Raw genomic sequence first — 19,444 nt, forward strand, 5'->3', positions numbered from 1 at the left:
TAGCCTACTTCAGAGATGGTCAACCCGTGGCTTTGTTTAAAGAAAAATATCTGGACAGTTTCTCTGCAGTTTCCTCAGCGCCATGTCCGCTCAGACTGAAATAGAGCAAGTTTACACACACGGGTGACGGGTCCAAAATTCAACAAATATGGACAGACTGTGAAAGTGTCAAGCAAAACTGTGCAAAGGCGACATCTTAATAACTCAACTAACGGATAAAACAGAAAGGTTTAAGGACATAGCGAGAGAAAAACATTTATTATTGTGACTAGTCCCTTGAGGGAGACGCGTAGTCAGGCGTGAACTCCTTCACTTCCCCATTTTGCCCACTCGCTTCAGTCCTTCCGCAAAGCAGGTGTTTCAAACAGCGCTTTGTTTCAGATGCACAAGCTTTTAACTGGTATGCGTTTGTGCATTTACACTTGCCCATTTAAGTGATATAATGCCCAACAGTCACTAAATCAGTTAGGCTAATAGGCTTAGATTTGCTAGGCTCGAGTTTAGCGGACACCATGAAGTTTAACGGGTATCTGAAGTTGCGCATCGGCGAAGCGGTGGATCTGAAGCCCACGACCACCTCTATGCGACACGCCGTGGTGTTCAGCAAGGCGAACCAGACCCTGGACCCGTACATCGTAGTGAAAGTGGACGAGTATAAGATCGGACAGACGCACACCAAGCAGAAAACCAACATGCCCACTTATAACGAGGAGTTCTCCGTTAACGTCAACAACGGCAAGCAAGTAGAGCTGGCCGTTTTTCACGACGCACCGATTGGGTACGATGACTTCGTGGCCAACTGCACCATCCAGTTTGATGATCTGATGAAGAGCACGAACAGAGAGGAGTCATTTGAAGGATGGGTGAGGCATGTTTATCATACAGCTGCTTTCCCCTCACCTGATAACACACTGCGTCTAAGTATTGTGAGAAATTGCTTTGCTTTAAGTTGGTGGAGATTTGATTTCCACATGTGTTTTGACACATGACATTTTGAATCAAATAGCCTAGGTTGAAAAGTTCTGAAATAACAAGGTGTGTTTGCTCTGATGGGGCAGACAGCATCTCTGGATAGAGTTGTTATCCTATATACAGAACAGAGGTGAAACTCTGAGTAAAGTTTCAAATGAGGATGTTATTATGCATCTGGTGGCATTGGAGTGATTTTTGTTTGGAGAAAAGTCATGTTGATAACAAGACCAGAATGCAAAACAGTATGTAGTACTTAGGTGCACGCTAAAAACGAAATCACACAATGAAAGAGTGATGGACTATAAACTGTCAGCATACTAGAATACAAAATAGAAGAGTTTGGGGAGTGCTGTAATGTTATTTCAATGTCTGTAACTCAGTGTTATTTGTTTTGTGCTGTATGTCTGAAACTTTGATACAATATTATCATATTTGCCTACAGTAATTTAAAGAAGTTTTGAAATCTGCTACTTTTAATATAAAAATGTAGTAAATAAATCAGGTACAAAGAATGCCATTGTTACAATCGACTAAGAAAAGCTACTTGAAAACGTTAAACTGTTTGCATGAATTTTATTATCGAATGTACTCATTTAAAGTAATTATTTCATCCCTCATCTCCATACCGCACATCTATTGACCTATTTTTAATTTTAAACATTTTGATTGAACAACATTCATGCATTTGGCATACCAAAGTGTTTACTTAAAAGTATACATTGTATCAGTTCAACCATTCCTTAAGAATTAAACCATGATATTGGCATTGTTAGCGCCATGCTCTGCTGTTTGAGCCACATGGATGCTATGAAATGGTAAACATTTAAGTATTTTAATTTAAAACAGCAATAGAAAACAATGATAAGAATATGTAAAACATAGGCCTGTTCACACACCGGTTTGGTTAAAGTTTATTAGCTTGTTTTATCACAGTTGTGGCATATGTGGCCTGTTTGATTTTGTGCAATCTTTGTGTTTTCAGTAGAAAACTGCAGCAATGATTTATTTTTATTTTTATAATGTTTCTTTAAATTTATTTTATTAAAAACGAATGTTACAAGCCACGAAAAGCTTGTGTTATTTATTAAATGTAGTGAAAATCTGCCTATTTAGGTCGATGGTGTTCATATACAATAGTGATTTCATCCTTGTTGTTCATTTCTAATTGGCTGAACTGGTATTACAGCACTCCCTAGTTTCCCCCTAAACCTCACACTGTTGGTTTTGTTGTATTGCATTGTGTTAGTTTGTTTGTTTTGTTCTGTTGTATTTTATTGTTGTTTTTCTTTGTTTAGTCTCTTTTATTTAGTGCTGTTGTGTTTCTTCCTTGTGTGTGAACAGCAGACTTTAGCGGTTATGAGTGTTCTCATCTTCCACCATCATCTGTGTGGGTTCACACTTACAGCCATATGTCCAACAGTGCAACATTGCTCACTGATCCAGAATCAGGCCTCTGACTGCAGTTCTAGACACAGATAATGATGCATGATAAGAGGTTAATGAAAGCAAGTCGGGGCTTAATGTACAGTCAGTCAACACAATTTGGACTCAGAGTTTGAGCTATCAGACTGTCCGTGGGATGGTTGGAGCTAAGACCAGCTGAAACATCTTGCTCTGTGGTTTTAGCATCTTCTGTGGTTTAAGCACCACAATTTCCATGTCTACACACAGCCTTCAGAGCTAGTTCACATTGGTGTGTTAACTCAACGCTGCTGCAGGGTCACTAGGACACAGATACAAAACACTTATCAGCATTTCAGTGATCAGGCTGAGCATGCACATGCAAATCATCTTGCTCGTCCTCAGCAGAAGTGGTGAAAGTCTTCTTGTAACCTTATTATTCAGCCCAAGTACTATTAGTTCTCCTTTCCCAGAATACTTATGCACAAGAACATTATTTTTAGAGTGATTATCTTGTTTTTACTGTACGTGTCCTGAACATTTGTTCATTTAGTGAACAGTATGGAGATACACTTTATTATTAGCCTCAAGGTTATTTTAGCTTAAACTTATACTATATGTATAAGGGAAAGTGTAAACTTTTTTATTTTAAGTGCTTGTCTAGAAATGTTTTTACATAATCTCAGTTCTTTGAGGTCAAAAACTGCAATGCATAAAGTAGAATTGTTAATAGAAAAAATAGAAAAAAAGTAAATAGTTTTAGATGAAGAATCACATTGCTTAAAATGTCATGTAAACTATGTATGCATCTAAAATACTAATTTTTAATAAAGTTTCAGATATGTTTGTTGCAAAAAAAAAAACCCATTTAAAATAAGTCAGTAAATGTTAAAATAAGGATTACTGCTGTTTTTTGAACTTTGAAAGAATCCTGAAAAAAGTATCAGGGTTTCTATTAAAACATTAAGCAGCACAACTGATTTCAACACTGATAATAATGTAATAGTAATGTAATAAAATAATAGTAACGTTTCTTGAGCACCAAATCACGTGACACTGAAGACTGGACTAGTTACTGCTGGAAATTCAGCTTTGCCATCAAAGAAATAAATAACATGTTGAATTATATTTCTTATTAAAGAAATGCAGCGTTGGTGAAGGTAAGGGTGTATTGACACCTGTCTTGTTTGGTTCGATTGAATCAAACTCAAGTTCGTTTCCCCCCTTGGTGCGGATCTTTTAGGCAGGTGTTAATACAGCAATCGCTCTCGGTTTCAGACGCCAGCTGAAGAGGTGGTCTCGGTCCGGTTCCAAACGTGAACCAATGAATGGAAGACCTTAGCACATGTGTGGTTTTGTTTACAATTTCTGGTTCACTTGCAAAAAGGACAGTGTGAAAGCGAAACACACCAAAAAAAAAAAAATCAACATTGTATTTGGTCCGGACCAAAACAAATGAACTAGTGGACTTTCCTGGTGTGAATACACCCAAGAGACTTCCTGTACCAGCCTTAAACTTTTAAAAGTTATTGTACATTTGATCAACTTCTATTGGGTTCCAGATGAAATTCAGTGGACCTCAGAGATACACGACCCATTTTTATTGATTCTGCAGCTGCAGGTCACATAAGCGCTAATTAATGATACTCTGCTTTCATTCCGTCTGGGATATGGGCGTTTTGTGCCAAGTTTCAGTCTCCTGTGAGTGTGTGCCTTTTTTTCTGTGTAGAGCCTCAGGCTTTTGGGACAGATGGTATATGAAACCTGCAGTTCAAAACAGCACACACAAGTAAGAGTGTGTTTGCGTGTGAGCTTCCCTATATGGGAACTGCCTCTAGGAATCCAGCAGTTTCTGTTATGCTATTTTATCGGTGAGTGAAACTAGCATCAAAAGTATATAAAATGGAAGTTATGTGTATTGGAGGTAGTGTATTGACACACACTCTGCCATAGTCTGTGGATTTTTCTGCTTTCAGTTTTGACCAAATGAAAGGAAGTAGGACTGGTGGAAAAAATATTCAGCTGAACTCTATTGAAAGTTGCTAAAGCAAAATACTGTAGCTTAAAAAGAACTAAATTAAATCAGTCTATATGTGACAAAGAAAAGGGCACACTGTATTCTAATTATGGCTAATCATTCCTGTATGCATCACAGTGTTCTGTAAAGATGTTGTTAGTGCTGTTTTGCTAATTATCATCAAACTTCTATTTAGATCTGCAATCCGGTATCTGCAAACCCATACACACAAAATGAGTGACAGGTAGAGAGCTTTTCAGATTGACTGATCTGGTTGGCCACTCACTTTTTTCTGCTGTTTGCATGCAATATCTCTTCCTTATAGTTTACTTCTTTTACCCATGATTCTGTCGTAATGCATACACAATCACATAGAGTTTAGTTTTGTATGACATGCAGGTCGACACACGCCCACAAAGTTGGTTTTCTACATAGTTTACCACAGGCTCATAAACGCCCCCCTTTTACCTCTCGCTGTCTCTTTCCATTTCTGAGTTTGTTTTTCCGTTATCTCTCTTCTCTTTTTGCTTTACAGTAATCTGTAGTCCAGCTCTAATATTTCACTTCTGCCTGACCTCATTTACATTTTCCGTGGTGTAAAAGTGCGACTGCCGTGGATGGTACCAGTAGGTTGTACGATCGCTTGTACTTGGCACAGATATCATTTTTAAAGTGTGCATGTTTGCCTGAATATATATATATATATATATATATATATATATAAAAACACAGACTTGTTATACAAAAATGTCATACAAAACTTTAAATACACTAATTGAAAATGCCAGGGAACTTTAAAAATGCTTCCTGAAAGGCCTGGGAAAATCATGGAAATGAATCATGGAATCTTGAAAGGTCACACAAAAGTCATCATTTCTATTGTGAATATAATTTTTCTAATCATGTTCAATTGTTAAGTATTTCTTTCTCAAGAAACTACTATTTCTGTCACACATAAATGTGAAAATAGGAATGTATTTGTCAAAGTATGGAAAGTATGAATTTATGAAGTAATTCCCATATTTTTTTGTTTGTATTGTTTGATAGTTTTGATCAATGTGCTGATCTTCAAATTTAGAGAAAATTATAAAAATAATGAAAACGAGTAGTTGTCAACTTTTAATTAAGCTAAATTAATAACTTTAATATTCATTGTCTAAAATAATATGTATTGATTTTTTTTTTATGTATTTAATTTTTTTGTGTGTGTGTTGCAGGTTGACCTTGAACCTGAGGGTAAGGTCTACATCATGGTTACTCTCACAGGCTCATTTATAGACGGTGAGTCCCTCCTCTCACTTTTTGTCGTCCATAGCTCTTTACTTTCTTTGCCTCTTTCGTTTATTTTTATTTTTTAAATTGTTCTATTTCTTTTCAAACTTTTCATGCAGAAGTACAAATTTAATTATACATTTTAAAGCATCAATTTGGCTTTATTTTTGGACTGGATCCACAGAGGCGTATCGAGAGCACACAGCCTGTTTCATAGCCAATGACAGTAAGAGATGAAAATATAAAACTCTTCTTGATGAATTGCACTGTCTAGGCTATGATGGTGGACACACATTCGCACACTAAAATTTCCTCCACTAGCTGTTAAGATATCACTTAACTAAATGTTAACATTCTACCAGACTTGTCAACACATGGTAAGACACACTAAGACACACAAAGCCATCTTCAGTCACAGTTTTTTTTAGACCGAGCTTCTGTCAGAGCATTTTATGCGTGAAGTGAATGCGATGTGCGAATCGCACACCCGCTGTGCATGGGCTGTGAAGCTAGCTTCCTTTAAAGGCCTGTGGTTAGGCCTACAGAAAATAGACTAGACTTAATTATACCAGTGTACTGGGGGCTCATAATCTGTCTCTCTTCCCCCTCACATAGTAAGCAGAATGTTCCCTGGCATTACAGGAAATACCTATGAATTGTAAGAAGATCATGCATCATGAAGTAATAAAACTTTTTGTGTTTCTCTGTGTTTAGATGATGCTGGAGGAAACACGCGTCCCTATAAAGAATTTAACCGAAAACGGCAGCAGGCAGTTCGAAGAAAAATCCACCAAGTGAATGGGCACAAGTTCATGTCGACCTTTCTAAAGCAACCAACGTTTTGCTTCCACTGCAAAGAATTTATATGGTAATGCTCTTTTGACACATATATACACATCTTTTAAAGACTTTTTATGGTATCACTTTACTTAAAGCCTTTATTTATAATGCATTATAATGGATTATTAAAGGGTATAATGCACTATAATTAGTAATGTGTGTTGTAATGCATTATATCTTGTTGTAAATAATTATAACCGAATTTAAAATGCATAGTGTAACAATGAATTGTTAATTGTTATAATGTATTAACTGTAGTTACAGTTATTCATGAGATTGTACAATGCATTATAAGGTGCATTAGAAGGGATAATTAATGCATTTTTAATAACATTTTTGTGAGAGTTTTAAAACATGCAACTGCATTTTGCATTGTATGAATAACTACTTTTCTATACAAACTGACATTTATTCTAATCAGAAATTAAGAACAAAATAAATTACAATGTAAGTGTTTTACTGGGAATTTTACTGAGTGGCTGAACAAACTTTATTATATTTTAATTGTACATTGTTTTTTTGTGTTTTCTTTGTACCAGGGGTGTTTTTGGAAAACAGGGCTACCAATGTCAAGGTGAGTTGACAATTTGTCTCTGTATTAATCTACATTATCTGTGTTTAAATTGATTGTATTATAGGTTCTAATCAGCTGTGTGTGTTTCTTTGTGTGCATGTTAGTGTGCACCTGTGTGGTACACAAGCGATGCCATCAGTTTGTGGTTACAGTCTGTCCACGCATGAAGAAACCTGCAAAGGAACAGGTAATGCATGCAACCCTAACCCTAAAACACTTTTGTAGTCCTTTTGCATATGTGTGTGTGTGTGTGTGTGTGTGTGTGTGTGTGTGTGTATGGGGGGATTTTCACAGTATGGTTTGATCGGGTTTTCATCTATGGACAATTTTTTGAAATTTAGGTCATAGAATTACTGAAAAACACACAGACCAATTGTGTCATAAGTTGGTTAAGTGACTTCTGGCTGTGTCCTAAAAAACACAGATGCCATTGACCACCTGCTGGTCAGAAATAGAATTGCTGAAATTTTCTGCTGTGTTTTTTATTTTATGCTCTGTTCATTCTTTTTACAGACTACAAATCAGGGTTTCAGTATAAATGTTCCCCATAAGTTCAACATTCACAATTATAAGGTCCCTACCTTTTGTGACCACTGTGGCTCTTTGCTGTGGGGCATTGTACGGCAAGGATTGCACTGCAAAAGTACTTTTCTCTCTTTCTGTCATCCATCTTGGTCACCATAAAAATATCCATCAGTTTTATTTATGTTGTCTTGTGATGCTCATCTGGGGTGTTGTGTTTTTACATCTGTAGTTTGTAAAATGAACGTCCATATCCGCTGTAAGGGAAATGTTGCCCCAAACTGTGGAGTCAACAATGTAGAACTGGCCAATAAACTGGCAGAAATGGGCCTTCAGCCGGGAGGACTGAGCAAACGCAACTCGATGGTAAATACACACATGTGCACACAATCTTTTCAAAAGTAAAATATGTGATCTGTGTGTGTGTGTGTATGTAAATCTCTCTGTTTAAGTTTAATGTGCTTTGTTGTTATCACACATAACTCACATTTTTCTTGGTTGCATGCACTGAAAATAGGACAAAACAAAACTTTATTGAAGTAAACTGAGAAATTATGGGAAGTAATACAAGACCATCAACAGAATAATTAATATTGAAAGATAAAATGAACTGAACGAGTAATAAACTATTAAAGTCTATTGGGAAAAAATTATTTGTCTCTCTTCTCAGGGTCTCTCTGGTGTGGACGCTCAGTCCCGTGCATTAAGTGTGAGAGGAGACCGAGGGCAATCGAAAAAAGAGCCAAGTCGAAAGCTGGGAATCTCAAACTTCACACTCCTGCAGGTGCTGGGAAAAGGCAGCTTTGGCAAGGTCTGTGTTTAAGACTATTCCTCTGTACATCAGGTCCAGAATGACTGTGTAGCACAATGATTGCAGACTATTTGTTACACAAAATATTCACACAATTCCAATGTGAAACAGTTTTTATATTACAAATGATTCCAATGTGAGTTTTATTCTTACCTGAAAGAAATTGCATGGTATAGTCACTGACCTGTTTAAAAACTATAAAATTATATAATATGGCAATTATTATACATCACAATATTAATATTATATCTAATAATATTATATAACTGTCTGATCAGTTTTATTTGGTGTACATAAAAAATGATATGCTCTGGAAAAAAAAAACATTGGATTATTGCTGTGCAATTGACTTCTAAATAGAGTGATATACCACAAGTGCGCTGTGTTGTTTCATATTAAAATATTATGCTGACAATTTTGTGCCAGAAATTCAGAGTGAATACAAATAAAATGAAAGATACTTCACAAGTCATGCTGTCGGTGTTGTTTTTAAATAGGTGATGCTGGTCCGGTTGAACGGTTCAAATCAGGTGTTTGCAGTGAAGGTGCTGAAGAAAGACATCATATTGCAGGATGATGATGTTGAGTGCACTATGACAGAAAAACGAGTGTTATCTCTCGCTTCCACCCATCCTTACCTCACTCAGCTGTACAGTTGCTTCCAGACACCGGTGAGGAACACACATCATCACAGATTAACCTAGCTATGCGTTGTTTTTAAAAACATAAGTGTGTGTGTGTGTGTGTGTATATATTTATACAGTGAGAGAGAAAATTATTTGATCCCCTGCTGATTTTGTACGTTTGCCCACTGACAAAGAAATGATCAGTCTATAATGTTAATGGTAGGTTTATTTGAACAGTGAGGGACAGAATAACTACAAAAAAATCCAGAAAAATGCATTTCAGAAAAGTTATAAATTGATTTGCATTTTAATGAGTGAAATAAGTATTTGACCCCTTCGTAAAACATGACTTAGTGCTTGGTGGCAAAACCCTTGTTGACAATCACAGAGGTCAGACGTTTCTTGTAGTTGACCACCAGGTTTGCACACATCTCAGGAGGGATTTTGTCCTCTTTGCAGATCCTCTCCAAGTCATTAAGGTTTCGAGGCTGACATTTGGCAAATCGAACCTCCAGCTCCCTCCACAGATTTTCTATAGGATTCTGGAGACTGGCTAGGCCACTCCAGGACCTTAATGTGCTTCTTCTTGAGCCACTCCTTTGTTGCCTTGGCCGTGTGTTTTGGGTCATTGTCATGCTGGAATACCCATCCACGACCCATTTTCAATGCCCTGGTTGGCTTCAATGCCCTGGCCCTGACGGTACATGGCCCCGTCCATCGTCTCTTTGATGCGATGCAGTTGTCCTGTCCCCTTAGCAGAAAAACAGCCCCAAAGCATAATGTTTCCACCTCCATGTTTGAGGGTGGGGATGGTGTTCTTGGGGTCATGGGCAGCATTCCTCCTGCTCCAAACACGGTGAGTTGAGTTGATGCCAAAGAGCTTGATTTTGGTCTCATCTGACCACAACACTTTCACCCAGTTCTCCTCTGACTCATTGGCAAACTTCAGACGGGCCTGTACATGTGCTTTCTTGAGCAGGGGGACCTTGTGGGTGCTGCAGGATTTCAGTCCTTCACGGCGTAGTGTGTTACCAATTGTTTTCTTGGTGACTATGGTCCCAGCTGCCTTGAGATCATTGACAAGATCCTCCCGTGTAGTTCTGGGCTGATTCCTTACTGTTCTCATGATCATTGAAACTCTACGAGGTGAGATCTTGCATGGAGTCCCAGTTATTTTGTTTTTCTTCCATTTGCGATTAATCGCAACAACTGTTGTCACCTTCTCACCAAGCTGCTTGGTAATGGTCATGTAGCCCATTCCAGCGTCGAGTAGGTCTACAATCTTATCCCTGACATCCTTGGACAGCTCTTTGGTCTTGGCTGTGGTGGAGGGTTTGGAATCTGATTGACTGATTGCTTCTGTGGACAGGTGTCTTTTTTACAGGTAGCAAACTGAGATTAGGAGCCCTTTAAGAGAGTGCTCCTAATCTCAGCTCCTTACCTGTATAAAAGACACCTGGGAGCCAGAAATCTTGCTGATTGATAGCTGATCAGATACTTCTCACTTATTAAAATGCAAATACATTTTTTACTTTTTTGAAATGCATTTTTCTGGATAATTGTTTTTTTGTTGTTATTCTGTCTTCTGGATAATTTTTTTGTTGTTATTCTGTCTCTCACTGTTAAAATAAACCTACCATTAAAATTTTGGACTGATCTTTTATTTGTCAGAGGGCAACATACAAAATTAGCAGGGCATCAAATTATATATATATGAGCCATTCTGTATATTCTGTTCTTTAAATGACAGCATGTTGCTTTGACATCAGTAGGGGGCAGTAGTGAATTAAACACGTTATGCTTCATCAATATGTTTTCTTTGTTATGTTCTACTTTGCATTTTTGGTGTATGTGTACTTCCCCCCCCTTTGTATGTTATGAGAGATCAGAGGTATGCTATAATCTGCTTGTGTGTTTTGCTTGAAGCCTCAAGAATAGAAAGGTCAACACTGAATTCCCTAGCGTAGCTTTTACAATTTTACAGAGCCCCTTGATTTGTAAGACTGGAGTGTTTAATTGAATTAATTTACCTTGAGTGTACGCAAGGTTTTAAAAACATGTGTGCACACACTGATTGCAAAAGAAATTTGAAGACTTAGATTTCATGTTCAGTCCAGCAGAACAGATCTGGCATGATGACCTCTCTGGATTTATTACTGTGGAGTAAACATGAACAGGGATGTGCAGGAACGATGACGTGTTTGTAAGGAGGAAAAGAAATTTATGAACCGGTTTGCCTCTGCTCCTTCACAGCCCTGACGCACACAATCAATCTCTTAACCCTCCACACGTGAGCGACATACAAAGCACACTCGTGACTCTCTGGGGCCGGGTTACGTTAGATAGCACTGCAACATGGTGGCAGAAATCAATGGTCTCAGAGGTCCTGTGGTGTGTGGGACTGTTGCACAGTGCATGTCTGTGTTTGTTAATGTGATGGATTTGGTCATTAGTGGATGTGCCATGGTGCTTTGATGGTGCTTTGGTCCAAATCTTAGCTTATTCTGGTGAACAGCCACTCGCATAGACAGGAAGAAACTGTCTGACTGATGAAAAGCAGCCAACCCACAGTCAATTTAGTTTTTTTACGTGACATTTAGTGGAGGATAAATTTGAAATGGAACATACCAACAGATTGGTATGGAAAAACGCTCTCAGTCTGAATGTTTGTAAAGAAATGCATAAGAAATTAGTAGCACTAACCTTTAATTAAATATAAATGAATATGACAATTATCAATTATCCATTATGACTGGAAATTCATTGCATTTCACAAATGCTTTCCTGTTTTGTGTGCATCATGCATCATACGGTCAGTAAACTAACTGTGGGTGGTCCCTGGGTGTGCGGTCTGAGTTTGATGCATTGGCCGTGCTGAACTCAAACAGGTACTTAGTGTTGTCAATTCCAATTTATGATGCACTACATTTTATATCATCTTCCAACCCTCACAATCCCATAATCCTGTGTTTCCTGCAGTCTTCTCTACTGACTAAACAGTATTTATGTTTCTGCTTCGTCTGTCTCTCCCATAAATCTTCTAATGGCTGTGACATGTTTGGTTAAAAGACTTCCTGTAAGGAGCTGAATTTACTTATGTTGAAGGTGGTAATCTGGTGTTTGTTGTTGTCTTTTAACTGAATCTCTATCTTAATCCTTTCACAGGAGCGTCTGTTTTTTGTAATGGAGTTTGTGAATGGGGGAGATCTGATGTTTCACATTCAGAAATCCAGAAAGTTTGAGGAGAACAGAGCCAGATTCTACACAGCGGAGATCACATCTGCTCTCATATTCCTCCACAGCAAGGGAATAATATACAGGTTAGACAGACAAATATACTCAAGACAGAAAATAAAAGTATATTTAATTCAAAATTAAATGTATGGTATGATTTACTCCCCTTTATGATGTTCTAAACACGTTTGACTTTTTTTTTAATGGAACATGAAAGGTGCAGTTTAGCTGAATGTTCAAGCTGCCCTTTTCCAAACTGCTGTCTTTGATCTACATCAATATTCATTCTCGTTTTATGTTGTATGGAAGAAGAAAAGTCAAATGAGTTTAGAACAGCATGAGGGTGAGCAAATGATGATAGAAATGTAGTTTCTCGGTTGAACTATTCCTTTAAGTGTTTTTTTCTTTGTTCTCTGAAGTGTTTTCCTTTCTCTTCTCTTTTTAATTGCCACTTCTCTGTCCTCTGAGCCTTATTAACACTATGAGACTAGTTCTTACCTCAGCGTTTCCGTTATTACAAACCTTTAGCACATAGACCTTCAAAGCTGCAGTTCTACTTTGACTTGAAAACAACGCTGGCACTAAAGCAGAGAGCAAAATATGAGGTGGCTTACATCAATTCTTTTAATGGACAAATGGCAAAATATCAACATTCATGCAGTTACCGTGGACAGAATGTGAATGTATGACAAAGTATAAACATTATTTTGAATGCGTGTGTATCCGAGGAAAGCAATCATTTTGACATGAAGTGCCATTTGTAATTTTTCTTGAGAAAGATTATAATGCAGGTTTTCACGCAGAAGTGTTTTACCAAGTAAATAAAAAAGATATGAACATAAATCTCTCTCTCTCTCTCTCTCTTTCTCTTTTTTTCTCTCTCTCTCTCTCTCTTTCTCTTTTTCTCTCTCTCTCTCTCTCTCTCTCCATCCCTCTCCCTTTCTCCCTCTCTGCCATAATGGACTGAATCTGGGCATATTATTATGTGTGTATATGTATTATTTCAGGGATCTGAAGTTGGATAATGTTCTGCTGGATAAGGATGGTCATTGTAAACTAGCTGATTTCGGCATGTGTAAGGAGGGAATGTTTGAAGGTGTCGTCACAGGAACCTTCTGTGGAACCCCAGACTACATTGCTCCAGAGGTGATTCAAACACTCCTCCCATTCAGTGGTTATCTAAAATCCACACAAAATTATGCATCACACAATTCTAGAAGAATCAGAGTGTTGTGCTGCATTCACATTGTGTCAGTTGACTTTAAGCATGAGGTGCCAACTTCCAGTCACATTCACAGCAATTACTAGTTTCAATACACATAACACACATTAATGATAACAAAAACAAATTATTACACATTTTTAATATATTAATTTACAATTAAAATAAAATGAGAATGAAGTAAAATTTAAATTTTAAATGAAAAACTTATTTTATTTCAGTTGGTTGCCAAGGCAATATTTCTTTATTCCATGTTACCATTTTTTTTTTTAGATTAAAGTGAAGTTTTACAAATAATATTTAATTATTTTTAAATATAAATTATTTAATTAGTCAATTTAAAGCTAAACAGAATAAAAAAAACTAACAAAATTACATAAAATATTAAAACTGTAAATATACGCTAATTCTAAATATTCATAAGTACTATAATAGCATATAAATAATACTAAAATAACTCCTAATTCTCACCTGTGTTCTTTCAAAATATATAATGTAATGTAATATAATATAATATCCAGCAAACTGCTTCTATTGGTGTCTTTGTTTTTGGTGAAAAGATAATCTATGGAAGTGCGCAATGAGTATAGAAGTGTGTGTGTGTGTGTGTGTGTGTGTGTGTGTGAGAGAGAGAGAAAGAAGGTAGGATGTCCTAAATGTAATTTTTATATGATCCAATAGATCCTGCAGGAGATGCTGTACGGGCCATCCGTTGATTGGTGGGCTCTCGGTGTGCTGCTGTATGAGATGCTATCTGGCCACGCCCCCTTTGAGGCAGAGAATGAGGATGACCTTTTTGAGTCCATCCTGACTGAAGAGATCATCTACGCATCCTGGCTCAGCACAAATGCTGTGGAAATACTGAAAGGGGTGAGCTGCTCAGTGTTCGCTTTAGAGCCCCGGAGTCATACAGACATGAATTGACTTGAATGGAGCAGTGATTGCTTTTATCTCTCCTGATTGGTGGGAGGCATATGGTGTGAATTAAACTGTCAGTTCATGCAACAGTGAACATCAGTTAACAGTAAATACCTCTCACCTAATCTCTGTCTCTGTTCCTCACGCTCTTTCCCTGTTTTACATAATTATATTTAGCCTCGATCCACAATCCACTGCTATCACATGACTGTAGCTAAAAATAAAAACCCTTCACATCTAATGTACACATGCACACAACCCCCTGCTCTTTCTCTATATTGTTTGCTCTCACTATGAGGAATAGTGGAGGAGATAAACCGCAGGTAATAATCCTGAAGATGATTTTTTTCCCCTTAGAGCAATGTGCAGTTATTGAAGGACCAATAAATTCCCAGTTGAATCTAGAAATTCCACAACAGAATGTCACGATATTTGCCTGTGATAAAAAAAATCCTTAAACCTGGGTCATCCAACATGACCTTGACCTATAACAGTCAAAGAATAGATCAATAGAGTGGCTCAAAAGCATTCTATTTTTGGAATAGCAGACCTCAGTCCTGTTGCACAGCTGTGGTGTAGACAGACTAGACATGAACAAATTGTAAGAAACAATGGACAATATACCATACTGTTTTTTAAATTTATCAGCATCGGCCAGTATTGGATATTTAATTACTTTTTACATACAGATAACATTTGCTGTTCTATAACACTTTCCTAAGTTAATCGTTAAAAACACTAATTATGTGTCAACAATTTTGTAATCATGTATATTATAATGTTGTGATGCCTAATTTCAATTCTAACATTTAAAAATGATTGATTTTAATATTTGATTTATTTAGTTTCAAATTTTAATATTGGCTATAACATGAACATAGCTATTGGTTTATCTGACAGAATTTTAAAAATTGGTCCATCCCTTGTATTTTAGTTATAAAACTGGATGATCTCTCTGAACAACGACGAGTTTGTCACAGGTGTTGTTCAGAGTCGATGAGGTATGGTAGCCAGCTGTGCTTCCTAATGGGTGTCAGATTTACCCAGAGAGAGAGAGTGTGTATTTGTGTGTACACGTGCATGTTTGTTTCAGACTGCTGTAGAAGGAGGGCAGGATTTGATTTGATTTGATTTAATCTGATTTGGTTATATTTGATACCATACATTGATACTCTCGATACAACCTCCCACAAGCGATTGAGTGTTATCATTCTCATAGGAATTGAGTCTGATTACAGATATGACGTACTCTAGGTTTAATCTCACCATGGAGATTTGATAGGATTCACAACATTCAATACATTTGGGCTCTTATCATATTTTTGGTTAGTGTATTCCTTTTTAGTAATGTAAACTGATATATATCTGGTGTGTATTAGTTTTGTGCATTTAAAATGAGAAGAATGTTTGATAGACATATGCATGACATCATGTTTTGGTTTTATTTTTCTCAGTTTCTGACAAAGAATCCATCCCGTCGTCTGGGTTGTGTGGCTGCAGAGGGTGGAGAGACCGCCGTAACCAGTCACCCATTTTTTACTGGCATTGACTGGAACAAACTTAACCAGCGAGAGCTTGAACCACCTTTCAAGCCCAGAATTGTGAGTTTTAGATGTAAATATTAATCTTATATAATCAAATTCATTAGAAATGTAAATGCAGATTTATTAATATATATATATATATATATATATATATATATATTTTAAAATCCAGAAAACTGCAGAAGATGTGAATAACTTTGATCCAGACTTCACCCAAGAGGAACCTAGTCTTACGCCCATCGATGAGTCCATCATCCCATCCATCAATCAGGACGAGTTCCGTGACTTCTCCTTTACTTCCCCTGAACTGTTGAATGTGGTTTCAGATTTGCAAAGCAGAGCTGAAGAAATGTGTGATGTCATGAAGGAACAGAACTCAGGACAATTCTGTGACGTGATGGAACAAAATAAATTGTGACAATAGAAACTTTCTGGAGCAGTCTAAAGAAACATTTGATTACCATTGTATTGAAACCGGTTAAAGACTGTGCATTTCGGTGGCCTAGCTTTTTGGTCTTTGCCTAAGCTGTAAGATTCTTTTGGCCTACGCTTATGCTTTAGAACAATAGTGTAATTGTCTTTGTGTCAGACAAATCATGAGTGATTTGCAAAGATCTCCATGAGACACTCCATCCTGGAAAATAGCAGTTTACAAATTTGATCAACAGTTGAACTTGTCTGTTCAGTTGCTACTGTAGCTGTTTTAACAGTGTTTATAGCCAGATGCTTAGGAAACTTGATTTTATCCCTCTGCACTTGCTGTGTCTAACACAGCCAAACATCATCACTAATTTTGTCAGAATTATTCTGCTGTAAAGGAACCAAGAAAATCAGACTCGTGAAAATTCATTTTAAATGGAAACTCTAGTTTTGTAAGATATTTTCATACATTTCTTTGTACATTTGTGCTGTGTGTTGTTTTGTATGTTTGTTTATTACATTTCAGGTCAGAATTTCACCCGTGATTAAACTCTGGCATCTTTAGATGTGTTTTATTGTTGAGAAAGTTTGCAGTATTGAGTTCTCTGCATTTAGACCTTTTCTCTCTGTGACTTCATCAAAAGCCATCTCCCCTCTGTTGTTCTGAGGGGATAAAGGTTAACACAGTCAGGTGAGACGTTGACCAGTTTCAGTTCCTTATATTGAGGCCAGTGACTCTTCCTCCTCATCCTCATCATTCTTTAATGATATTTATTTGGATCTTCTCAGTCTGAGCAGAGTGAAATATCTGTTGGTGTATGCTTTCGTGCCTGTGCATATTTGGCAATGATTTTACATTATTACTTTTTGTATCTGTAGGAGTGTGCAAAATTTATAGCATTCTTTGCTGGTTTGATAGACCAGCTCAGACCAAGTTTTTGAAATGTTTTTCCACGTTCTTATATCAGTTTGTTACATTTTGCCAAATTGGTGTCTAAAACTGGTATGTTTCTTTTAAAATCATAGTAAAACATTTTCTCATTCTGTCAATACTAGATGCAACACAAGTCCCTGACAGTAAACTGATGTCTCATTCTATTTGATGTACTCCACACACACTTGAGATTGAGTCCAGTGGTGAGACAGTGTCAAGCAGGACCAAGAAAGCATGTTAGACAGGTTTTTTTTCATGAGGAAAATGGAGGATGATGCAACCTCTTTTGTTTAATCAAATAAGAAACACTAAATAGTCAATGGGGGTCCTCATCAACTTAAAAAAAAAAACGATTAAGGTTGACTGCTGATGGGTTTCTTGCTGGTTTGAGTCAAGCTTTGAAGAAAACATTAGCCTAATGAGAATCTAGTAATGAGTATCTGTTTTTTTTTTTTATTGATTGTCTGTGCTCTTTCTCCCTAAACATTATCCCCAGTTTCCCCTGCTTAGTAAAAAAAAAAAAACCTACAAGACTGGGCTGTTAATTTTTACCATATCATGCTTACATCCGGCGAATGGAGGCAAACGAGATTAGAAACAGATCTTTGGTACTGAGTGAGAAAAACATTGGAGATGTCATGGGAGATTCCATTAAGCAACTTGCCCTTACAAGTCTGTCCCAGCCCCAGTTACACTATGGAGGCTTTTCTGGAGAATCAACGTCAGCAGCCCACTTTCCTGTGGGAGACTACAACCCTGAAGACCAACAAGCACAGAGCGCTATCTTATGCGCTTAGAGCCATTTACAGTGTTTGGCAATGTGGGGGTTAGGTGGAAATCTTTGTATGGTCAAGGACACTCTCTTGTGGCACTTGCATGACTCATCTTATAACAGTCTATACACAGAGGAGTTTCCTGATCCTTCAATGCCAGTTACCACTGTTCTCTGTATCCTGCTTAATATCATTCCATTATTCATCTTTTAATATCTTTCCATCTTTTGCCATACAGTATAAATCTCCTGTACTGTAGTCCTTTGTAAACATTGTGGATGCCGGTGATGGTTTTCTTCCCAGAAAAGGTACAGGTCTAAGATGGCTGATCTCTTCATATCAGACCATTCGTGCTGTGAGATTGCTTTATTCACTGCATGACTTGCTTTTCCCCCCTCAGTGCAATATGCAATGCAATTTGTGTTATATGTCTCCAGTTTTGAACGGTTTTTGCTTGACTGCTCATGCTGACAGCCCTATTTCATATATTACATATTTTCAAATGACAAATATGGTACATTTTAGGGTTTCTTTCAAAGAATTTAATACTTTTATTTATATTAAGCAGCATCTATTGAGCACCAAATCAGCATATTAGAACAATTTGAAGGATCAAATGCTATAACAGAAATAACACTCTCACACACACACACACACACATACATGTATATATGAAAGAACTTTCAAAAACATAAAAAAATCTTAACATCCCAAAACTTTAAGATTTTTAAATCTCAGCAGCTTTATTATTTATTATTTATTTATTATTCAGGTCAGGCGAGTTGGCTGGCCAATCAAGCACAGTAATATCATGGTCAGAAAACCACTTGGCACTGTGGGCAGGTGATAAAGGCCTGCTGGAAAAGGAAATCAGCATCTCCATAAAGCTTGTCAGCAGATGGAAGATTCAAGATTTTTATGTGTCACATACACAATTATACAGAGTATAACCAGCAGTGAAATGGAAGCATAAAGTGCAAAATCTCCTGATGGCTGCATTGACTTTGGACTTGATAAAACACAATGGACCAACACCAGCAGATGTCACGGCACCCCAAATCATCACTGACTTTTGAAACTTCACACTGGACTTCAAGCAGCTTGGATTCTGTGCCTCTCCAGTCTTCCTCCAGACTCCAGACCTTGATTTCCAAATGAAATGCAAAGTTTACCTTTATCTGAAAGAGAACTTTGCACCACTGAGCAACAGTCAAGTTCTTTTTCTCCTTAGCCCAGGTAAGATGCTTCTGATGTTGTTTCCATTTCAGAAGTGGCTTGGTAGCCCTTTTCCTGAAGTGGTCTGAGCGTGGTGACTCTTGATGCACTGACTCCAGCTTCAGTCCACTCCTTGTGAAACTCCCAAG

The 19,444-nt window shown here is 37.3% G+C and overlaps 1 protein-coding gene across 2 annotated transcripts; it reads left to right on the forward strand.

Annotated features, from left to right (window-relative positions):
* The first annotated feature begins 327 nt into the window (after window positions 1–327).
* On the forward strand, window positions 328–16,935 carry LOC306884748 (protein kinase C eta type-like). Of its 2 annotated transcripts, XM_079440922.1 has the most exons (15): window positions 4,155–4,244; window positions 4,587–4,634; window positions 5,608–5,671; window positions 6,377–6,530; window positions 7,042–7,076; window positions 7,181–7,263; window positions 7,590–7,719; window positions 7,831–7,964; window positions 8,269–8,409; window positions 8,907–9,080; window positions 12,201–12,355; window positions 13,277–13,415; window positions 14,173–14,361; window positions 15,864–16,010; window positions 16,126–16,935. In XM_079440922.1, the coding sequence occupies exons 3-15, from the start codon at window positions 5,641–5,643 to the stop codon at window positions 16,369–16,371; spliced, it is 1,758 nt and encodes a 585-aa protein (XP_079297048.1). In that variant the 5' UTR covers window positions 4,155–4,244; window positions 4,587–4,634; window positions 5,608–5,640; the 3' UTR covers window positions 16,372–16,935. The 2 variants fall into 2 exon arrangements, with proteins under 2 accessions (XP_079297047.1, XP_079297048.1); XM_079440921.1 differs by lacking the exons at window positions 4,155–4,244; window positions 4,587–4,634 and adding an exon at window positions 328–863.
* The last annotated feature ends 2,509 nt before the right edge of the window (window positions 16,936–19,444 follow it).

This window comes from Barbus barbus (assembly GCF_936440315.1).
Source record: "Barbus barbus genome assembly, chromosome: 18".
Taxonomy (NCBI): Eukaryota; Metazoa; Chordata; class Actinopteri; order Cypriniformes; family Cyprinidae; genus Barbus; species Barbus barbus.

Coding starts and splice junctions, on each gene's coding strand:
- LOC306884748 (XM_079440921.1), top strand. CDS start 513: ATGAAGTTTAACGGGTATCTGAAGTTGCGCATCGGCGAAGCGGTGGAT. Junction 7,077..7,180: donor ACAGGGCTACCAATGTCAAG/GTGAGTTGACAA, acceptor TGTGCATGTTAG/TGTGCACCTGTGTGGTACAC. Junction 9,081..12,200: donor ACAGTTGCTTCCAGACACCG/GTGAGGAACACA, acceptor ATCCTTTCACAG/GAGCGTCTGTTTTTTGTAAT.